This window comes from Rattus rattus, chromosome 5, assembly GCF_011064425.1.
Source record: "Rattus rattus isolate New Zealand chromosome 5, Rrattus_CSIRO_v1, whole genome shotgun sequence".
Taxonomy (NCBI): Eukaryota; Metazoa; Chordata; class Mammalia; order Rodentia; family Muridae; genus Rattus; species Rattus rattus.
Window position 1 is genome coordinate 153,189,186 of NC_046158.1, and position 23,701 is coordinate 153,212,886.

Here is a 23,701-nt window from a genome sequence, read left to right on the forward strand (position 1 = left end):
GATGAGGTGGGTGGGCATGTAGGTGGTCCGTTTCTGGTGTGCATACTTATTTGGCCCTTGCTCTGTCAGGTCCCACAAGGCAGTCATTACAGCAGGCTCACCACCTGTGTTTATTACAAACTTGTTTAATTGCTTCTTATTCCAATAACTTTAGAAACAGAACCACAAGCCAGTCTGGGGGGCTCTGCAGTGAGTCACTACAAACTAGCTCATGTACAGCTTGATGCTGCTAAGAGCCAACTAGACCACATCCCCATGATGGCCTCAGCCGGGCGGGGAAAGAGGGTCTGGGAGGCAGACTGCCAAGTGTAGTAGCCAGGACACTCGGCTCAGGTCTGGGGAGTTGCTTCAGCAGCACGATGCTCATTTTCTGTCCGTAGTGTCTCCATGTATTTCCGCATCTTCTCAACCATCCAGGATGGCAGAACAAAGGACTTCAGCTCCTCCAACTTCAGGTCCAAGCATCCTCTGTAGGAGACATTGGGTGGACATTAAAGGGAGGGTGCCAGCCTCCTCTGTGTGCCTACTGAGGCAGAAGGAGATTGGGGGAAGGGGCTCCCTTCTGTATACCTGTAGTCATCGCTGGCAGCCAAGTCTCGGATGTCTTCCTCAATGAGAAGGTATGCCTGAGGGCAAGGGAGAGGGATTCAGGCCTCTGATTCATTTCACAGCAAATCAGAAACTCTATTAGGTAGAAGATGCAGGCTGCAGCTTACAGGTCGCTAGGGAGGAGGACGCAGGAAGACACTGGGAATGGTTCCTTGACAGCATCTTTCACTTAGAAACTTTACGGGTGGAGGAGTAGATTCCAGTGACAAAGGAAAAGAATTGCCCAGGCTGTACCTGAACTTCCTGACTCAAAAAATTTATCTATGGCCTTCCCACTAAACAACAACAACAACAACTACAATAACTGACGTGATTTACAGCAGATGGTAAGAGCTAGCAGAATACAGAGATGAGAGTAGGAAGCGATATTTACCCTGGGGACTCAGACAACGATGTAAGGGTTTGGTCAACAATGCCGCTGTGCAGTGGTTGTAGCACTGAGTTTTCCTGGGGCCCTGAACTCACACACTATTTGTTTCTGTTTTTGTAGCTGGGTTTGGCTTGTAACTCCTGCAGCCTAGGCTGGCCTTGAACTCATTGCCATTCAACTGCTTTAGCTTCTAAAGTGCTAGGATTGTAGGCAAGTGTCACACAGATAGGCACAATGTACACTAAATAACGTAATCATTTTTTATAAGAATTAGTACTGGGGATTAAATCTGGGGCCCTCCATAAGTCAGATACGCACTCTACCCCATATATATCTGGAGCAGCCTGCCTTACCCCCCCACCCCCAACTGCTTTTTTGAGATGGGGTTTCATGTAGCCCAGGCCAGTCCTAACTTTTCAGATAATAGAGGCTGGCCTTAAACTCCTGTCCTTGCCTCAATTTCTCAAGTGCTGGGATTACAACATCCCTAGCCTTTTGGAAAAAGCAGCCTACTCTAAAAATTTGACACAACTTCTTGCGCTAAGCCTGGTCTTGAACTTGGTCTGTAGCCTAGCAAGCTTTGAATTAAAAATCCTCCTGGCTGGGCTGATGGCATCTTTAATCCTAGCACTCAGGAGGCAGAGGCAGGCTGGTCTACACGGTGAGTTCTAGAACAGCCAGGGTTATATATTGAGACTGTATCTCAAAAGAAAACAAAACAATAAAGAAAAACACAGAAATCCCCACCTCACCTTCCTGAGTAGCTGGGATAATGGGCTCATGTCACCAGGCCTGGGCAGCCCAGCTTTAAAAGACTAGTGCTGAAGCTCTGGGCCTCTACTGCTGCCCTCTTCCTCCTTCCTTCCTTTGGGGCAGGGTTTCACTGTGCAGCTATGGCTGCCTAGAACTCACAATCATTTGGTTTCCTCTGCCTTCCAAAGGCAGGCTGAGGTTACAGATGTGCACTCCATGTCCTCCTCTGCTCATCTGTTTCCACTTCAAGTCATGCTGCATTCTGTTACTTAAGTGATAGCAATTTGGAGTCACTGATAGAAGTGTGGCACTGACTCACAACATAAAGAAAGCTCTCACTGCCAAAAGGCAGGTGGCGTACACAGGAATTCAAGGCCATCAGAGTACACTGCCTGAGGAGAACGCTGTCCACGGTCATCTGAGGACACACAATGATCCTGACTGCTGCTTGATTTGAGCTGAGATGTCTTGGAGTAGATAAGAATCTGGAAAGTGCTGCCAGGTATGGTGGACATCTTTCTTTTTTTCCTTTGTTCTGTTTTGTTATTTTGAGACAGGGTCTTTCTGTTATGTAGCTCTGGCTGCCCTAGAACTCACTCTGTAGGCCAGGCTGCCTTGTACTCACAGAAATTCACCTACCTCTGCCTCCAAAGTGCTGGATTAAAGGTGTCTGCCACTATGCCTGGCTGTTAACATCTTTAACTTGTGTCCCTACTGTGTTGAGAAACTATTCTATAGCTGTATCTGTGATGATTCCCTGTATCCCTACTATGCTGTGGTCAATGAATAAAAACCCAGGTACAGACATATTTGGAAAGAAGCATTGCTGGGCGATGAGTTCCAGGACAGCCAGGGCTGTTATGCAGAGAAACAAACAAGCAGCTTTTTCTATGGGCATCTACCATGGTCCAACTTACAGGAGTGGGAGGGAAGTTGAGAGGGAGCCCTGGGAACCTTAGTCTGCTCTTCAGCACCAAGGACCAGGTCTCATGGTTCCCTTCCACCATTGTGAAGCTTAGGGTGTCTACAAAGTTTGGAGACAAGCTGTGGCTGAGAGCTGGGCCATGACCCCTGGCCCGGGTGCGTCTCTGGCAGTGAGTGGTGCATTTGAGCAAGCTTACCATCTTTCCTCCTGTTGCCCGCATATGATGCTGCTCAGCCAGCCAGTGCTTGTCCTGAGGATCTGCTGCATACTGTGAAGGATAAAGTTGGTACGAGAATGTTAGCTTAGTGGGAAGGGTTCTTCTCTTTGCCCCTTGGCCAGTTCTTACCAGTGGACCTTGTCTTGGCAGGTGTGTAGAACCAAGGGGTCATGAATCTCTACAGTGCAGACTCAATCATGCCCAGGGAGCCCGGGGTTGCAACCTAGTTGTCAGAGTTCAGGTACATGTCCACGCTCCCTAGATTCCCTTTCTTAAATTATAGCATCCCTGGAGACAGGCGACGGTTATTTTAGAATCCATCTAAATCGACCACCTTCTAACACCTATTGTTATTGGGCTCAGTATTTTTTTTTTTTTTTTTTTAATTTTTGGTTTCTGATAGGGTATCACTGTGTAGCCCAAGCTAGGAGTACCTCTGGATACCCCGTCCCTGCTTCTGAGTACTGAGATGACGAGCATGTGCTATTACTGGCAGGAAAAGGACCGTATTTTCTAAAACAAAAGTCAAACCACCTGGTTCTAGAGTTCAATATGGAAGACAAATACGGCTAAACCTCCTACAAACCTGGGTAGTAATTGCCTCCAGATTTTGGTTTCCTCATTTGTAGAGTGGAGAGCACTGCCACCAGGCATGGTGGCACAAGCCTGTAATCCTAGCACGTGTGAGGTGGAGGAAGCAGGACCTGGAGTTCAAGGTCAGCCTGGGCTAACTAAGACCTTGTCAAGAGAGAGCCAGCATTTACTTCACAGGTTCTTGTTAGGAAGCAGAATGGTAGTCCAAAGTGCTAATGCACTATGTGACACTCACAAAAGACCTAGGTCATAAGCTGGGCAGGCTATTTAAACAGAGGGGGGACCTTAGCTAGGGGACTGATTGCTTGGAGCTGTGGTCGAGCTAGATAGCCCAGGCAAACCTCAAAGTCATGGCAGTTCCTCTGCTTCTGCCTCTCAAGTGCTGGGATAGCACATGTCATCACACCTGGGTAGGGAATCACGAGTGTTAGGTCAGCGCTCTACCACTGGGTCATCCCTGGTCCCCCTGCTTAAAAAACTGTCATTATTTTGTGGAGACAGAGTCTCATATGCAGAATAGGCTGATCTCTAATGTGATCTTTCTGCCCGTGACCACATCTGGTACATGCATGCACACATATGCATGCACGCGTACACACACACACACACACACACACACACACACACACACACACACACACACACCCCACACACCCCTTTTGCATTTTTAAGTAATAGCTCACTTCTCAAGTATTATTGTAATAAAAAACTAAGAGGGTATGACTGCTGACACAGAAATTCCATTTTTGGGCATTTACCCTTAGACTCATCTAGAGATATAAACAAGAACACTTGTTGGAACAGTTTTATTACAAAAGTTTGGAAGGGACTATCCACCAGTAAGGAAGGGCTGGCTGGGCATGGTGGCACAGGCCTGTAATCCTAGCACTCGGCAGGTGGAGGCTGAGGGCCTGGAGTGAGTGAGGGAACAGCCTGGGCAGCGTGAGACTCCGTTTAAAAACAATCCTGTGACGTCTATGCTGTTGTTACAAGTAAGATGATGGCAAATTATTTGTGTAGGACAGATAAGCCATCGAGATATCACTGACAACAGGTTTTTCTGCAAAAATATCAGTCAGTTGCCTGGTGGTACTGGTACATGCCTTTGGTCCCAGTACTCAGAAGGTAGAGGCAGAATTTCTGAATTTGAGGCTAGCCTGGTCTACAGAGCCAGTTCCAGGACAGCCAGGATTACACAGAGAAACCCTGTCTCCAAAACAAACAAAATAAAACTGTACAAGACTAAAGGCAGAAAAGACGCTGGGCAGGGTGGACCGTGCCTGTGCGCCATGCTTTAGCTTGAGCTGCAGAGTGTAGGGGACTGCAGACTTGCACCTGGCTGCACTTTCATTCCAGGAACAATCCCATGAGGCAGGCAAAGGGAGCTCTCTACACTGGGCTTGGCATAGCTGGGCAAAGGGTGCAGGTAAGGGAACCCAATTCCAGATGTTTTGACTACCAGGTCAGTGTTTGTCCAAGCTTCTCTATGCCTCAGTTTCCAAGGCTGTCTACAACCACAGTGGCATGGCTCTCCCCTCCAGCGCTCACCTACCTTAAAGAGGTGTGGGTGCTTGATGTAAATCCTCCCTCTGGTGCCTCCCATCCCTAAGGCCCTGAAAAATGAAGGAAGAGTGGCAGTAGGTGCTGGCCCCGTTAGTGAGCCATCAGCCAATCCTCTCCATTAGTACCAAGGGTCTCAGACTTACTTGTTGGCTCGAGACCCCAAAACAAAGGTGGTAGATTCATTCAGCCGAGCTGGGTCCCACTGGAAAAACAAAAACAAAAACAAAAACAGGCCAGTAAGGGGTCGTGACACTCCTTCCCTGTCCTTTCTTCCTCCCTCCTTATCCATTACTTGATAGTTTATGCAGGGAATAGAGTACTTACAATGTTAGGCTCTGTGCTAGACACTGAGGATAGAGAGATGAGTTAAGACACAGACTGATTGAAAGACTATCTGATGGACCATCTGAGGGGGCCATGACATGGCTGGGTGCAAGACATGGGAGGTGTATAAAGGGATGGATAAAATAGACAGGTCTCTCTTGAAGAGCTAACCCCTGAAGTTACCTCTGGAACGGTGAGTGCAAATCAAACAGGTAGGGAGGGAAGGGGCATCCTGCAGAGTGCAGTACATAAAGGTGAGGAGCACTGGTTTGGAACACTGAACAAACTAGGTAGTTTCTGTGTTACGCTAAGAAAGGGAAAATGAGTGAGAGGCAAGTGAGAAAGCACAGACAACTGGAGTCCCTCGCCACACTGACGGGTTGTGCGGTGGTCACACAGAACCACTACAGCGTCTACTGGAGTAAGCCTGATGTGCTTTAAGGATAGTTTACTCTTTCAGCAATGTGGATGACACACAGGAGAGTGAGGCTGCTATGACAAATCAGAATGAAGGGCCTAAGCTGTGGCAACAGTGAGGAGGAGGAGAAAGCAGACAGGAACTGTAGTGCATTCACAGGTAAGGGCTGGACTGGATGCAGAGGTGAGGGAAGACAACAGGCAAAATTAGCTAAGGTAAGAAATAGGCAGGAGCTGAACACTCGAGGCCCTGTGTTCAGTCCCTGGCACATACGAGGCCCTGTGTTCTGTTACAATCATCAGCACATAAAGTGGAGCTCACTTTTTGTCACAGTGGTACACACCTGTGAGGCTGAGAAGGATACCGAGTTCAGGGCTAGCCTAGGCTACATACAGTGAGAGCCTATCTCAGAATAACAAAACAACAAACACTAATGTTTTATGAAGAGAGATCCTCATTACAATGTTGGATCTGCTGTGTCTGAGAGCTTATTTGGAGGTTCTGGCTGGGGGCATAGCGCCTGTGTACCTCTGACCAGAAAATGACCGTGCTCTGCCACGGTGAGTCACTCTCTTAGGATGAGATGCAGCTTTAGGAGGGGTGCACATGGAGTGGCGAAGGTGGGACAGTCCACCTGCCAAGCCTGCCACATCACCTTAGTCAACTCTAGGCACCACTGAGTGACATATGTTGTAGGCAGATGGCCCTCACACCCTAGATAAGCTGTTTGCCACGCCTGTGCAACTTCCGGAAGCGAGGACTAGCAAAACAGGAAGAAACTACAAGGTTGAGAGCTGAAGGTGTGAGAGGGACAAAGAAACCTGGGAAGTGTGTAAGACTTGGTCTGAGGCCATAAGCGTGGATGAGTAAGATTCCTGAGCCCACCATGGACAAGAGGCACTGGAGGTCTTACAGAGGATGAGTTTGAATCAGGCAACTTACAACCACCAGCTTCAAGGGAATATAATGCTCTCTTCTGACCTTAATGGGCACCCACATACATACTCACATACACATAAAAGCTTTATACACATAAAAGCTTTATACTAAAAAGACCCAGAGAGCTGGTGAGGTGGCTCAATGGGCAAGATCATGTGCCCTGAGCATGGTGATGTGCATCTGATCCCCAAGACCACACAGTGGAAGGAGAGAACCAACCCCTGGGAGGGTCACTGAGCTTCAGATGATCTTGTGCACGCATGCACAGTAAGTAAGTGCATTAATAGCCACACAGAGGAGATTTGGGTGAAGTGGGCCAGGGAAATAGTACTGGAGATGCCTACCATATGGGTCATGCTGAGGAAGACCTCTTTTTAGGACCAAAAAGGGGGTTTGGAGAAAACAGAAAGATTCAGGAGAACCTGGATCACCAGTTTTAGAACTCAAGAAATTTCTTGAAGATTTTAGAATCTAGTGGTTCTATATGGTCTGTGCTGTGGTCACACAGCACAACCCATCAGTGTGGCTAGGGACTCCAGTTGTCTGTGCTTTCTCAGTTGTCTTTCACTCACTTCCCCTCTCTAGAGCAACACGGAAATTACAACTGTAGGGAAGCAGAGGGAGGGCTAGATGAGGTGGCTCATTCAATGCCAACGTCTGGGAAGAGGATTCTTTCTTAGGTGAGAAGATGCCCCTCTCTGCCTGCAGACAAGTCTGTAGAGTCATAATTAGTGATTTATGGGGAGGTCCCTGCCCATGGTGCACGCCACCACCTCTGGGCTGGTGGCCCTAGGTTCTACAAGAAAGGTTAACAGGCACAGTAGCTCATGGCTTTAATCCCAGCACTTGGGAGGCAAAAACAGGCAGGTATCTGTGAATTCAATGGGGGAGACGGGGACGAAGCAGGCCAAGTGGGGCACAAGGAGCAAGTCATTAGCAGCACCCTCTATGGTCTCTGCGTCAGCTTCCTGCCCTGAGTTCCTGTTCTGACTTCCCCTTGCTGACGGACTGTGATGTGGCAGTGTAAGATGAGATTAACCCTGTCCTCCCTAAGTTGCTCTTGGCCATGGCATTTTACCACACCAATAGAAACTGTAACAAAGACAGTAGCTAACTTATTTAATAAAGTTCTAACAAGGAGAGGGAATGCCTCTATGTACCTCACTAGGCATCCACATTTCAATAAAGAATTCTGATCATAAATAAAATTGCAAAAGTATCTTGGAGGTGGCAGAGGCTAAAGGCATTAACAGATCTGGGCCTCATGCTTGGCTTTATCACCAGCAGCTGTATGCCCAGGCAAGCTTCAAGTGTATTGGGAGCGTGAGATAATGCCAGGAAACGAGATCCCACCAGCCCAACAGGGGATGGCAGGAAGGACTCTCAAGTCCAAACAGGAACACGGTCTGCATCTTGTCACAGCATCGCAAAGATAAGTGAGCCAGCAGAGCACAAATCCTGGGTGGTGTCTTCACAAACAAAGTAGTAAGTGTTAGCAGCTGTCAGTTTAAAGACTTAATTCTCCCTTTTAGAAACTTACTTTTAGCCTTGAACTTGCAGTGATCTTCCTGCCTCTGCCTCCCAAGTGTTGGGATACACGCGTCAGCACTGTGCTCTGAATTTTAAAATTATCTATTAAAAACTAATCAAAACCAGGGCCTCGTTCATGCCAGACGAGAGCTCTACTACAGGGCTGAGCCTTTAGCCCAGCTTTTAAGTTTCCCTCTAATTCCAGGAAAGAAGGAAGTCATTCCACCTGCAGGAAAATGATGCAACTGCAGGGGTCACATTAAATTAATCAAGTAAGTTTCAGAAAGACAATACTGTACGCTTTCTCATGTGCAGTTCCTAGATCCCATATATACATATAAATCACCTATGTACATATGACATGAATGTAGACATGAAGCTTAGGGAACAGAGGGGGCTGACGGAGGGCCAGACAGGCAAGGGAAGGAGCAGAGCGCGGAGAGGGCGTGTCCTCAGTACAGCGTGTGTCAGGATCACACCTAGGGCCTTCATACGCCAGGCAGCATCTGCTACCCGGCTGCCCAGCCCAGCTCTTTACTTTCCTTCTAATTCTAGTCCTTCCTTGGAACACTGTCTGGAGGCCATAGTGGCCGAAGGCAGGGAGACAGGGAAGATGGGTCTGGAATGGTGTGAACATAGCACGCATCATCACTTCCAATCTCTTTGCCTCACAGGGGCCCAGAGCCTCGGTCACTGTCATGTTCACACAAGCATACCTTGGGGCCTTCTCGGCGAATTGGTTCACAGGATTTTGGTTTCCATCTGCTCAGAAGAAAAAAAAAACCAGGTGAATTCTCCAAGTGATGGAGGGAGGGATGTCACTGGAGGGCCAAGTGATGATGGTGTACTGTTTTCTGGCAGTCATTAGAAATAAAAAGGAGGGGCTGGAGAGGCGGCTCAGCAATGACAGGCACAGCTGCAGCACCCACACAGCAGCTCACAACCGCCTGCAATTCCAGTTTCAGGGGATCCGACATGCAGACATACATGCAGGCAGACCACCAATGTACAGAAAAATAAAACCCTAATTTAAAAAAATATGAAGAAAAGAAGGCCTAGAGCAGAAACTACCTCAGAGCCTAGCAACGGGCAAGGCCAGGTGTGCCCCGCTGCAGCTTTCTCCTCGGTGGGAAGGAGGTCAGGCCGGCAGCCCCTGCCCACCTTGTGTTCACGAGGGATGAAAATGCCTGGTCTACTTAGTGAGTTCAGACCCAAAATGGTTTAGAGTAAGACCTTGTCTCCAAGACAGGACTTTTAAAAAGGCTTCAGAAAGGATGCTGTAACTGGATACAGATCGTTATAACTTTGCCCAAACTCAGACTCACAACAGCAGGAATGAACCCCACAGCAGCCTGCAGGCTCCATGATGGCGTTAAGCTGAGGCAGTCATAAACTCTAACAAACGTGCCATTCTAGTGTCAGTTGTTGCTAACAGGTACACATATATGGGGCAGGGAGGGAGGATTTATAACCCTGAGTCTTCTACTCATTTTGTGATGTATCTAAGAATGCTCTCCAAATAGAACTTAAAAGAGCTCTTTGAAAAGAAAAGAACCATCCTCTAGTCTCTAATAGTGCTTCTAATAATTGTATGATTAGTTTTTTGTTTTTTTTTGTGACAGTGTCTCATATAGTCCAGACTGGCCTTTAAGCCACTAGTCACTGTGTAGCTGAGGAAACCAGAATCATCCTGACTTCACCTCCTAAGTGTAGAGATCTCAGGTGCCTGCTACTGGAGCCTACTAAGGCAAGTAATAGTGACTTTTTAAAAAAAAAAATCTGCTAAATTTTTACAGAGTACTCTTTACAGAGTACTTGTAAGCTTGTACTTAGATCAACTCTGAACATTCAGACATGAATCAGGTCTGGGGTTTAATCAAGTTGGAACTGTTGTGGGCTGTGTAAAGGCAGGACAAAACAACTCCATCTCTGGGTCGGGAATCCTCTCCCACAGTAGCTTACACCAATGGACCCGAGTCTACCAGACTTTCATTTCTGGCTTCTTCCCACTCATGGCAACCCACCTCACCCCCCAATTCCCTTTAGCACTGGTAACCCCTACTCACACCATGCCAGCAGCTGCGCGGTCATTTGACAGGACGTGTCCAGGAGGCCGACCTTTCCTCTGCACAGAGAAGAGCTGTCAGAGCCCTGGTCTGGGGGGGCATCCCTGGTCTAGTCTGCTGGGGCCAGGTCAGTCTCCAGGACAGATGATTGTCCAGAGAAAACAAATGACATTGGAAGTGCCCTGGAGAGCGACTGTTTCTCTCCTTGCCACCCCATGCCTGGAAAAGCCCAAAGGTAATGAAAGCCAAGGTCTTCTTTTGGAACTGAAGGGCCCTTTCCCAGCTGGAAGCTCCAACAAGGACTTACTTGCTTACCTTTTTGGGAATGGGGCTTCCTCGGTGGGACTCCTCTTCTGCCTGCCGGCCACGCTGTAGAAAAAGGGAAGAAGTCCATGCAAGGCTGGTGCCTGGGAGCTGAAGTCTTATGCGGCTACAGTAAACGGGCCCTGGACTCCAGAGGCTACCACCTGACCTAGGTCTCAGAAGTCTTGAATGGTGTCTTTTGGACCTGGCTCTACAGATGGTGTGTCATTTCCCAGGTCCACATACTTTACCTGCCTCCCACTTCACTCTCCTCTCCCAAGGCCCTAGGCAGTGATTCTCACCTTGATCCCTGGAAGTTCATGGGCCAATCTGGGTATCACTTTTTCTCCATCTGAAAAGAGTAGCTTTGCCTGAAAGGGAAGACCAGTGTTGACAGTCAGTGCTTGGTGGGGAGTACAGCGATTGTAAACAACCTCAGAATGGTTAGTTTTCCTGTAGTTCACACTCACATTATGTTCAAAGAGGAGCATGCCAGGAAGGCACCAGCACACATATCCATTTATGAAAAGTGGCTATGAAGCACATTCTGTTTCTGCCTGTGACTATGGAGGAAAGGGAAGGGGCTGGTGAGGCACCAAAGGCTGGCCTGTGCTCAGTGTGTATGAGGCCTCGAAGCACAACAGCCAACTCACGTTAATCTCAGCACTTAGGGGGTTGACCCTCAGGACTGCTGCACATTCATGCAGCTCTAAGGGAAAAAAGATGTGTATGCATTTGTGTGTGTATTCGTGTGTGTGTGTGTGTGTGTGTGTGTGTACGTCAGACCTGTCAGCTGTCTTTCCCACATGCTGTCAGGAAGCACCTTTAATTTCAGAGCCATCTTGCCAACCCTTGTTTTGAGAAAGGGTCTTTCCATGAAGCCAAGCTCACTGAGGACTTGCTAGGTAGCCAGGCTGGCATCCAACTTAAAACTGCTCTGCCTCTGCCTCCTCGTTGCTGAGCTAGAGGCTTGGAATATGCCCAGCTAAGTCTATACTCTTAAGCATTACTCGGAGAGCTTGTCATATAGGCCAGGTTGGCCTCAAACACAGAGATCTGCCTGGTTCTGATTCCTCAGTGCTGAGATTAAAGGCGTGTGCAAACACCTCTCCCTCCCTCTAATTTCTGAGACAGGTTTTTCTGTGTGGCCCTGGCTGTTCTGGAACTCACTCTGTGGACTAGATTGGCCTCGAACTGAGACCACCTGCCTATGTCTGCCTCCTCAATGCTGGGATTAAAAGTACGCTCCACCAGTGCCCTGCTGTACAAATCCTCTCAGTGAAATATGCTATCTGCAAAAATAAAGTGAACAAACGCAAACGAGAAAACTCAAGGGAATACATGGGAGGGGAGCTCAGCCATTTCCCCCAAACAAACACAAGGAAGGGTCAGAGAGAAGGAACACTGAGAAGGAAGAAAGGGCATAAGGAGTGAAGGCAAGAGAACCAGGACTTAACCTACCCGAACTAAAACACTGGGCTGGAAGTTGGCAGTGGGTAAGGATGCTTCGGAACCCACAAGGTTAGTATAAAATAAATAACTTCCACCAGCAGTGAATAAAATAATCCTAGTGTAAATCATCACGTGTAGTCTGAAGAATTTTCTAATCAAGTAAATGTGTATGTTTTAGACAAGGGAGGCCTAAAACAAATTTTATTAATGCGTGTGTGTGTGTGTGTGTGCGTGTGTGTGCGTGTGTGTGCGCGTGTGTGTAAAACATTTTCTTTTGACAGTGTTTCTCTGTGTAGCCCTAGCTATTCTGGAATTCAACTCTGTAGACCAGGCTAGTCTGAAACTCAGAAATTCACCTGTCTGTGCCTCCCAGATGCTGGGATTAAAGGTGTGCACCACTATGCCCAGCTATTTGTTCCCATACTAGAAGAGGGCATTGGATCCCATAGGACTAGAGTTATAGACAACTCTGAGCTCCTCTGTGGGTGCTGGGAACTGAATTCATGCCCTCTGGAAGAGCAGTCAGTGTTAACTGCTGAGCCATCTCTCCAGGCCATTTTTGTTGTTTCTACAGACAGGATCTTACTGTGTAGCACAGGCTGGTGTAGACTTCACATGCCTTCACCAGGCTGGCCTTAATCTCAGAGATCCTCTTGCCTCTATTCCTGAGCCCCAGGACTACCACACCTGGCATTCGAAAGCAGGGGACAGTGAATGCTGGTCATGCCTACTTAACATTCTAAAAAAAAATTTATTATTATAACTACTATTAGTGTGTGTGTGTGTGTGTGTGTGTGTGTGTGTGTGTGTTTGTGGGGGTTGTGGCATATATGCCTCAACCCCTACACACACGAGGGAGTCAGATGACAACTTTATGGCGTTGGTTCCCTCCCCTTTAGGTGGGCTTGGGGGGTTAGTCTCATTGTTAGGCTTTTGTGACAAGCACCTTGCCCACTGAGGCATCTCTCCTGACCCTTCTTCATCTTCACATCTTATCCGAACTCCTCAGGAGTCTCCTAAATCCTTTTCCAATTCAGTGTTCCCGAAGCAGCCAGGACGATGTTTCTTTTACCTTTTGATTATTGGGGATGGAGCTCAGGCAAACACCTTGCTGCTGAGCTGTACTCCAGTTAATAGGAATCTTGCTAAAATGCAAATGACACTAGGCCACTCTGTGATTACACACCCACACCATCCACCGGGGCTGCATGCTCTGCCTACTACAGCCATGCTATCTATATACCACGCCGTTACCCTATGGAACTGGTAACACTCTCCTCACTCACTCCTTAGACACACCGCACCCTTTCTTGCCCTGAACTCTTCATCTTCTAGCAAGCTCTCTTACTGGACATTTGTTGGGTATTGTCATGGGAGTGGACTGTGGCCACAGTGCACATTGATGGTGCCTGATACTAAGAAGCACATAGTAGGCCCTCAATAAATAACAAGTGGAGTGAGAAATAAAAAGACAGGGACCAGTGAGCTAGCTCAGAAGGTAAATGCATTTGCTGCCTGATGATCTGAGTGAGTTCCATGTTCAGGTATTACTTGGAGGAAGGAAGAACTTCAGACAGTCATCTTCTGACTTTATTTATATACAGTTGTCTTCTGACTTTATATACTTGCCGTGGACCACTTACACACATGCACACGGATACACACAAACACCCAGAGGAAAGGGATTTGAGATGCAGGTGAATGAAGAGAGATCTTTCAATTTATCCTCCTTCAGTTCAACCTTAGGGACACTATCAGCAAATGTCTGTTAACAACGGTTACAGTTGTTCACACATGACGCTCATTCCTGCAGTAAACAGTCTGGCCTCTTAGGAATTTGTTGGCTAAAACATCATGGTCTCCAAGAAGCAGGTCTGTTTCCAGTGTTCTTCTGGGGAGCTGTGCCCTCCCAGAGCTGCGGTTCAGGCAGTGTCTTTGCTCCTTTCTGAATCTCGTCACAGCCAAGCAAGGCATCGTTAACAAGTTCACAGTCAAGCAAAGCACATGCTGGATGCTGACAGTCTCCATTAATAGCACAGCTGACACAAGCATCAGGTTCTCTAGTGTCTGAAACAGTCACTTATAGAAATGATGTCAAGTCTCCTGACCACACCTGAGATGCAGGAGGACAAAAAGGGTGCCAGGCCCCATGACCCCCAAAGAAGCTAAGACTACTTGAAGGGGATTCACTAACCACTTGCAGAGGCAAGGCAGATCTTAAATTACAATGTGTTTTCCTTTTTAAAAACGTGACAAAGTTTTATTTATTTATTGACTGCATGTGTGTATGTGTGTGGACACTTATGTAGGTCAGAGGACAGCTTGTGGGAATGGGTTCTGGAAATTAAACTCCGCTATCAGGCTTGGTAGCAAACATCTTTTTTTTTTTTTTTTTTTTTTTTCGGAGCTGGGGACCGAACCCAGGGCCTTGCGCTTGCTAGGCAAACGCTCTACCACTGAGCTAAATCCCCAACCCCGGTAGCAAACATCTTATTGGCCCTTCTTTGCCTTTTTCATTTGCTTTATTGTGGCAAAACTAACAGATATTACATACATGAGGGGGTGTAATGTGTTGGTTTATATCACAATACACTGTTACCACTGCATTTGTGTATGTGTGTACAATTTACAAGTACTTTCCTAAGCAGATATCAAGTAAACAAGAATGACAACATGTACCAAACTGAATCAACCTTCTACCCGCTAGCTACTGTAGCTTCCCAGATAACCACTATTTCCTTCTGTTTCTGTCAGTTTGGTAAGCAGTTTCTTCCTTGGTCACACAGGGATGAACATGCATGACCTGTATGGGCCCTGGCACATGTGTATGCTGCTTCAGTTGTCAGCAATTGCCCTAAGCTCAACCAGATGTAAGTGGCTTCCTCATGTCCCCCACTCTTAGCCCACCTTGAACCTTTGTCTGCATCCCTTGGCCCTTACCTGCTCCAGGCAGCTGCGGCAGGCCTCCTGAATCAACTGTTCTGCATCCACCTCTTCACCAACGTTGTCTCGCACATTCAGCGCTGCCTTCTGGAAGAACTAGGGGAGAACATCAGCACAAAGTCAGAAGACTTTCAAGTCTGCATTAAGCAAAGGGAACACATGTGTAAGGGGAAGGTGGTAACATTGTGGAAGATTGTTGGCTTTGCTTTTGCACAGCCTCTCAATTTCATAATCACTTGTAAAGAAAAAATGCTATGCCACAAGCAAATGGGTCAACATATGCAGAAAATCAACACAATGGAAAACCATGACTGCATTTTCATTAGTCAGTCCCTTATCTTCTGGACAGGGAAGGTGACCCAGGACCCCAGCAACACCAACAGACAAAGGTTGAGTAAGGCATAAGATAACAGGGAGAGCTTGGTTCTAAAAATGCTAAGAAAGTGCATGATGAGGCCAAACATCTGAGGTGTCTGAGAACACATTTATTTAAGTATACAAGTTGGACCAAGGGGATGCCTCAGTGGGTTGTAAGTATCCAAATTGTATCTCTAAAAGAAAGTTATCAATTCAGGCTGGAGAGATGGCTCAGTGGTTAAGAGCACTGATGCTCTTCCACAGGTCCTGAGTTCAAATCCCAGCAACCACATGGTGGTTCACAACCATCTGTAATGAGATCTGATGCCCTCTTCTGAAGATAGCAAAAGTATACTCATATATAATAAATAAATCTTTAAAAAACGTATCAATTCTTAGATATAAGAAAGTTCTGGAAACTACAATGTTTCTGTTGTGAGAGGCAGCTATAAGGATGCATTGCCACTTTTTAATTAGCAAGTCCAGTGCCTCTGTTGTTAACATAAGAACCAGACTAAATGTGCCAGCTTTTAGTCCCAGCACTTGGAAGGTAGAGGCAGGTGGATCTCTGTGAGTTCCAGGACAGCCAGGACTATGTAGAAAGACCCTGTTTCAAAATAAAATAACAGACAAAATAAAAGGGAGAACACATGAAATGACTGTATATAGCACCACCTTTCTGGAGAGCAGCTTTCTTTCCCTCATACCCCTTAATTCCATCTCAAGGAACTGACTCTTCAGAAACCCTCAAGTGGATAAAGATGTACACTTACAGTGTCATTGAAGTATAATTCTTCTTAATAAAAAAAAAAAAAACCAAAAAAAAACCAAAAACTAGGGGTTGGGGATTTAGCTCAGTGGTAGAGCGCTTGCCTAGCAAGTGCAAGGCCCTGGGTTCGGTCCCCAGCTCCGAAAAAAAGAAAGAAGAAGGGAAAAAAAAAACAAAAACAAAAAAAACCCACTATATGAACTGTTTATTTGGTTAAATGTAGACACCATGCAGGAATTGGTGCTTTCCTTCTGTGATGTCTTGGGATTTGAACTCAGGTCTTCAGGCTTGGTGGCAAGTGCCTTTATCTCCTGAGCCATCTCATTAGCCCCCACTGAAGTATTTCATGTAACATGAGAAAAAGTAAACAATCCCAAGGAATCTCCTAGGCACTAGCTAATTAAGTCATGGCATATCGGTGAAAGAGATGCTCTGTAACTATCATGAAGAGTCAGGATGAAGTACTACATGATGATCTAGAAACATGACTCATATACCAAGTGAGGTCAGTCAAGGTGATGAGGTTTGTGCAAGTGACACAGCTAGAGGGCTGTACAGCCACTGTTGGCAGTCAGCTATTACTACTATGGTGCATGTGTACAGAGGTCAGAGGACAATCCTGTTTTCCTTCCATCATGTGGGGTCTAGATCTTCCTCCAGGGTATCAGGCTTCATGGGAAGTGCTTTACCCACTGAGCTGTCTCACTGGCCCTGTTTTCTGATTTTAGGAGGCCTCACAGACCCTAGGCTGACCTCCAACTAGTGGAAGATGAGCCTGAACTCCTGATCTTCTTGTCTCTACCTTCTAAGTGCTATTACAGGTATGTGCCACACCTGGCTTTAGAGAATATCACAAAACTGAAACAGAAAAATTGAATTATAGAATAAAAACCTAACACTCTCTACACAGACAGTCCAAAGTCCTAGTGTTTTACTATATATCTACTCATTCTTTTGCCTATCTATCCATCAACTCAATGTTATTAAATATTATTATTTGCAATGTTAAGGTGCAAACCCAGGGTCAGCGTATGCTAGGCAGGCTTATCCACACTGCTAATCTTAAAAAGTGGTATTACATTTATACATACATATAGAGTGTGTGTGTGTGTGTGTGTGTGTGTGTGTGTGTGTGTGCGCGCGCGCGCGCGCGTGTGGGAGCACATGTCTTGGCATGTGGTAGAGGTCAGAGCATATCTGTGGAGCTGGATCTTTCCTTCCACTATGTGTGTCCTGGCGATTATATGCAGGTCATGAGGCTTGGCAGCAAGTAAAGTACCTTAAGCCCCTGAGCTCGCTCAATGCTCCAGCCTTTAGTTCTTTGAGACAGAGTCTTAGTAGGTAGCTCAGGTTGGTCTTGAATTCATAATTTTCCTGCTTCCACCTTCTGGGTACTGGGGTTACAAGCTTATGCTTCAGTGCTAGGCCTGTTATTAAGCATTATAATATTAAATAGTCTATATTATAATTTCTTTGAAAAAGCCTAAATACATTCTTTAGATTTAGTGTGTGTGTGTGTGTGTGTGTGTGTGTGTGTGTGTGTGTGTGTGTGTGTGTGTGTGTGTGTGTGTCTCTGCCTGAGGGACCAGAAGAGGTTGCTGGTCTCGAACTGGAGTTAGGAGTTATGCATGGTTGTGAGCCACCAAGTGTGTGCAGGGAACTGAACGTTAGTAAAAGCAACAAGTGCTCTTCTTTTTTTTTTTTTCTTTTCTTTTTTTCGGAGCTGGGGACCGAACCCAGGGCCTTGCGCTCTACCACTGAGCTAAATCCCCAACCCTGCAACAAGTGCTCTTAATCAGCCTTGATTTTTGTTTTTTTTTTTTTAAAGATTTATTTATTTTATATATGTGAGTACACTGTCACTGTCTTCAGACATGCCAGAAGAGGGCATTGGAAGCTGGGAATTGAACTCAGGACCTCTGGAAGAGCAGTCAGTGCTCTTAACCTACTGAGCCATCTCTCCAGCCCTTATTTCTTTTCTTTCTTTTTTTTTTTTTTACATTTATGTATTTGTTTTGTGGACACATTCCATGGCATACTGTGGAAGCCAGAGGATAACTTGGAGGACTTGGCTGTCACTCTTGGTGGAAGAGCTTTCACTCGCTTAGCCATCCTGCTGGTCCTGGAACATCTTTTTTTTTTTTTTTTTTTTTTTTTGGTTTGGGGACCGTCCCCAGGGCTTTGCTCTTCCTAGGCACGCGCTCTACCACTGAGCAAAATCCCCAACCCCCCTGGAACATCTTTTTTAAAGCAGCAAACATTTAATAGACATGAATAAAGACTCACTTGAGCAAGAGCAAAGGTTAAAGAGATGGACTGAAGAGATGGCTCAGTGGTTAAGAGCACTGACTGCTCTTCCAGAGGTCCTGAGTTCAAATCCCAGCAACAACATTGTGGCTCACAACCATCTGTAATGGGATCTGATGCCCTCTACTGGTGTGTCTGAAGATAGTGACAGTGTACTCACATACATAAAACAAAAAAACAAAACAAACAAAAAAACTTTACTGAGAACACTGTTAGGGTGCTCAGATGAGGCCAGGCTTCACAGGAACGACACCACTGGATTTATTTTTATTTCAGAGGTTTCTCTGATAGTTGTATGGAGGGTAGATTTAAAGAAGGAAACAACAGTCAGAGCTGGATGAGAAACAGTGAAGGTGTCAAGCAGAATGGGGCATGAACTCTGCAGGAGAGCACTATACATGAAAGACAGAACAGAAGGTCTCTACACAAATGACCCCAAACTGAGCTCTGACCCTGACTGTTCCTGCCCTCCTCACAGTATGCCAGTAGCAGCTCTGCTCTCATAGCTGCCCAGGGTAAGTGAGTTGGGAGGTGTACACCTCCTCTCAGTCTGCATCACAGTTGTGGATGTGAAAATACACAAGCTACTGCCTCACTGCTGGGGCTCCAACACTGTCACTTCCTGCTGGGATTATTTCGGTCCCCCTGCAGTCTATTCTCTATATGATAATAATTCTTTTTTTAAATAAAATTATATTAACTAATTTATTTCTCACTATGCATGTATTCTCATTGTGTAGCCCTGGCTCATCTAGAACTTGCTCTGTAGACCAGGCTGACCTTACCCACATATCTGCCTTCCAAGGGCTGGAATCTTGAATTCCAAGGGATTAAAGATTATGTGCATGCCACCATGCCTGGCTTATAAAATTATTTTTAATTATATTTATGTGTTCAAATGTGCTTGCAGAAGTCAGAGATGCTGAAGCTTCCAGAGCTGGAGTTAGAGCCAGATGTAAGCCAAGCCACCTGCCCTGAATGCCAAGAACCAAACGAGGATTCTCCAGCCACAAACAGTGTGTGCTCTTAACTCCCAGCCCTCCCTAAAAACAGTCAGTCATTCCTTTAAAGCATTACATTCAGAAGCAGGAGAATCAGGGTTTGAGGCTATCCTGGGCCATGTAGTGGATTTTAAGCCTCTCTGAGCTACTTTAAAAGCCAAACCAAAAATCCCAAAAATGGTTGGGATTGTAGAGATAGCTCAGGGGTTAAGAGCACTGGCTGTTCTTCCAGAGGACCAAGGTTCAGTTCCCAGAACCCACATGGTAGCTCACGACCGCCCACAGACTCCAGCTCTAGGGGATCCATTGCCCTTTTCTGACCTCTGTGTATACCAGGCACACACAGTACATACCTACATATGTAGGCAGAACACTCATAAACATAAAAACAAAGAAGGGGGAAAAACAACCAAAACAAACCCAAAAGCCCAACAAAACCCCTAAACAATCCAGAAGACAAAAACCCAAATGGCCTCAAAGCCTTCACATGATCTGCAGCATTTCTTTTTATGTAGTCCGAATTATCCTGATACCAAAACAGAATAAAGAAAATTATAGCCAAGCTCCTTGAAGAAGATAGAAGAAGAATTCTCAACAACAGAGTTGCAATCTGATTTCAAGAAAACATGGTAAATATCATGAGCAAGCAGGCTTTAATCCTGAGACATAGGGATGATTCACATTTGCTAATCAATAATGGAATTCATTAAGCAATAGACTTAAGACAGAAATCAAATGATCATCTTACTAGATGCAGAAAAGGCTTCTGACAAAATAAAACATCATTTTGTGATAAAAATCCTGCGAGAGAGGGAATGTATCCCAACATAACAAAGGCTACAGATGACAGACCTACAGCCAACATCCTATTAACTACAGGAAACTCAGAACTGAAATCAGGAACAAGACTGTCCACTCCCATTCAGCACCGTACAGTCTCAGCTACAGCAACCAGACAAGAGGGACAAAAACAAAGCACACAACAAGGAAGAAAGCAGCCAGCGGAGCTTACTTGCGGGTGATGCTTTACACTCCAGAAAACATGGGATTGACAAGCACTTTACACTCCAGAAAACATGGGATTGACAAGCACTTTACACTCCAGAAAACCATGGGATTGACAAGCACTTTACACTCCAGAAAACCATGGGATTGACAAGCACTTTACACTCCAGAAAACCATGGGATTGACAAGCACTTTACACTCCAGAAAACCATGGGATTGACAAGCACTTTACACACCAGAAAACCATGGGATTGACAAGCACGTTCAACAAAGAGGCAGAATTAAAAAAATTCAACATTCAAAACCCTACAGCCTTTCTCTACACTGCCAGCAAAGAGGCTGAGGAAGAACTCAGAGGAATCGTCCCATTCACAATTATTACAAAATAAATCTTCCAGTAAAGCTTTAAAAACAGAAGGAAATTGGTGAAGACCCTACAAGATGGAATGACACCCCCCTCCACCCCCCAGCTCATGGACTGGAAGAATCAATACTGTGAATTGGCATTACCAAGCAATCCCCATCAAAATGCACGAGTGTCTCTAATAAGAACAGGCACCCTAGCTCTGTTTTCGAGTAGCCCAGTGGTCACCTCTTCTTTTCACTCATTCCCTACCACTGTTTAAAGTGAACGAGGGCATTATTTGTTGCAGTGGAAAAGTTTTTGGGGTGTATATTCAGAATGAAGCCTATTACCTCTGTGTAGCATGCATGTGAACAGAGACTGTTGACAGGAGGAAGGACCAACCTGCTTGGAAGTACCCTCTATCTCCCCACCCCCTTTCTTTTCTTTCTTTCCTGATAGGATCTTTCTATGTAGACCAGGCTGACCTCAATCCAAAGATTTGCTTGCTTCTTTCTCCTGGGTGCTGGGATTAAAGGCATGTGCTACCATGCCTGGCTTTTTCTAAGAATTTTTAAAAAAAATTATTTATTATTTATATGAGTACACTGTAGCTGTCTTCACACACACCAGAAGAGGGCATCAGATCCCATTACAGATGGCTGTGAGCCACCATGTGGTTGCTGGGAATTGAACTCAGGACCTCTGGAAGGGCAGTCAGTGCTCTCAACCACTGAGCCATCTCTTCAGCCCCACCAGGCTTTTTCTAAAAATTTTTCAAAAAATTTTTGTGTATGTACCTGTGGAATTTATACTCCAGGTATAATCTGCAGAGGCCAGAAGAGAGCACTGGATCCTGGACCTGGAGTTACAGGTGGCTGGGAGTGGCCTGATGTGGGTGCTGGGAACTACAACTGAGTCCTGTGCAGGAGCAGCAAGCATTCCTAACCACAGAGGCTGTGTTTTCCAGCCTCCGTTCTGTTTTCCCCTCGTCTAAGGGGTCTTACTGTGCTGCCCAGGCTGGCTGTCAGCTGCCTCAGCCTCCTGCATGGTTGGGCACGCTGCAGCACCTGGCTGTACGATCTTGTTCAGCAGTGCTGTTGGCTTTAATCACCATGTCCTCACCTTCATGTACTTGTTGAAGACACTCTGGATCTCCTCATTGATGCTAGGCTGCAGGACAGCACGGAGGAGATCCATAGAGATGGCTGGATCTGTGAAACTGCATTTGGGGGTGGGGGTGGGGGAGACAGAATCAGGGGAGTGTTCCAAACATACATTCCCAGATTACTCAGCCAGTTGGCGACATGGGATTTTAAATTTTTATTTCATTGTAACTCTGTGAAATGCAAATTATTTTCCAAGTGTTTTATGAACTATAACATATACACATATATTTTTTCTTTTCCTTTTTCTGAGACAGTCACACTATGTAGTCTGGCTGTCTCGGAACTCACTATATAGATCAGGCTGGCCTTAAACTCACAGAGGTCCACCTGCCTCTGCCAAGCGCTGTAATTAGTAAATGATTATTAAATCATTAATAAATGATTATCGCTACCCCAGGTCAAAAATAAAAGAATTCCAAAGGCTCATACGCAGTTTTTCCCCTTCCCCAGACCGGACACTCACTAGTAGTCCCCTGTCAAAGCTGAGAAAACAGAATCTAAGAAAAGCTAAAGGCTTGCCCGAATGTATCCAGTTAACAAACATCAGAGTCTGCATTAGAACAGATGCCTGAAACTTGAATTCACATTCTCTGACTTACAGATCTCAATCGCTGAGATGGTACTCGACTTTTTATTCCTTCTCTGCTTTGTAGAGGAGTTAGGGCAAGAACTGTCAAGGTTACAGGAAGTTACAGCACCGGAGTCTCTCTTCCCCCGATTTCTGTGCTCTTTCTACGTGTTGTTGATCTCAAATTCCTGCAGTTGGGGGTCCCAAAGCACTCAAAGTCCACATAACCGGATATCGGTCTTACCTTGTGGTCATCTGAGATCGGCGGCCTCTTCGCTGCACCTGCCGGTGTTTGATCATTATGTTCCAAGGGTTCTGTGGGGACCAAGTGGGCAAATGTCACCGAGGCCTCTCACAGCGAGGATGAGGAGAAAGTGAGTATAGAGCGAAACCTAGACGTTCCTGCTTCTCACTTCTCCCACCTTGGGGTGAAGGGGAATTCAGTGGCTGGAAGACCCTGTCAGGGTGGAGGAACTGGGAAAATGTTTTCTGTCACCAATGTCCAAATCTCGCTTTTTCTGGAAGAGCAGCAGCGTTTACCGAGGGTCTTATGAGGCGGGTGAGTCAGACGTTCTACCCGCCTTTATCAGCCCATCCCACCACAACTCCATCAAGCTCAGGTTAATGTTGTTCATTTCACAGAAGAGAAACCTGGCGCTCAGAGGGTGTCACATCAGGCCCAAGTCACCTAACTAGACTCTGAATCCGGGTCGTCACACGGAGAAAACGGCACCCCCAGAGCCGCACAGCCGCCGCGTTCTTTCGCCCGCGGGCCCGGGGCCCGGGAGCCCGAGGCCCTGCCCGGCCCGAGCCCCGGCCTCGCCCGGGCGCCCTCACCGTGAGAACCGGCTGGCCTGCCGCGCCCGCGTCGCCCAGCTCCAGGCCGCCTCGCTCCGCCCCGCCGGGGCCCCGCGGCTGCTCGGTGTCGCCAGTCGCCCCCATGGCGCCCCCGGCCCACAACAACCTCAGCTCGACTCAGTCACCGGAAAGCGGCGCCGTGACGTCACGGGAGCGCCCGAGCCACCCGGCCGGAAGCGGGACGCGGGTGCTCCGAGGGTTGCTATGGGAACCGAACTGCCGCCTAGGAGCCGCGTTTGAGTGGTTTTCTTGATCTTTGGTGTAGGGCACCACGTCGGGGCTTCCGGATCTCTGGGAGAAAAACGGCTGGGGACCGA

General features: G+C 46.6%; 1 protein-coding gene across 1 annotated transcript; it reads right to left on the reverse strand.

The window, feature by feature from the left end:
* Window positions 1-97: 97 nt before the first annotated feature.
* Window positions 98-23,544, reverse strand: Dnttip1 (deoxynucleotidyltransferase terminal interacting protein 1). The gene is made up of 13 exons (XM_032904839.1): window positions 23,364-23,544; window positions 22,771-22,841; window positions 21,915-22,011; window positions 15,004-15,102; window positions 10,914-10,982; window positions 10,624-10,677; window positions 10,309-10,367; window positions 8,959-9,004; window positions 5,175-5,233; window positions 5,021-5,081; window positions 2,854-2,925; window positions 571-626; window positions 98-468 (listed from the first exon to the last, which is right to left on the reverse strand). Exons 1-13 carry the CDS (start codon window positions 23,466-23,468, stop codon window positions 330-332), a joined length of 987 nt encoding a protein of 328 aa, XP_032760730.1. The 5' UTR covers window positions 23,469-23,544; the 3' UTR covers window positions 98-329.
* Between the last annotated feature and the right edge of the window lie 157 nt (window positions 23,545-23,701).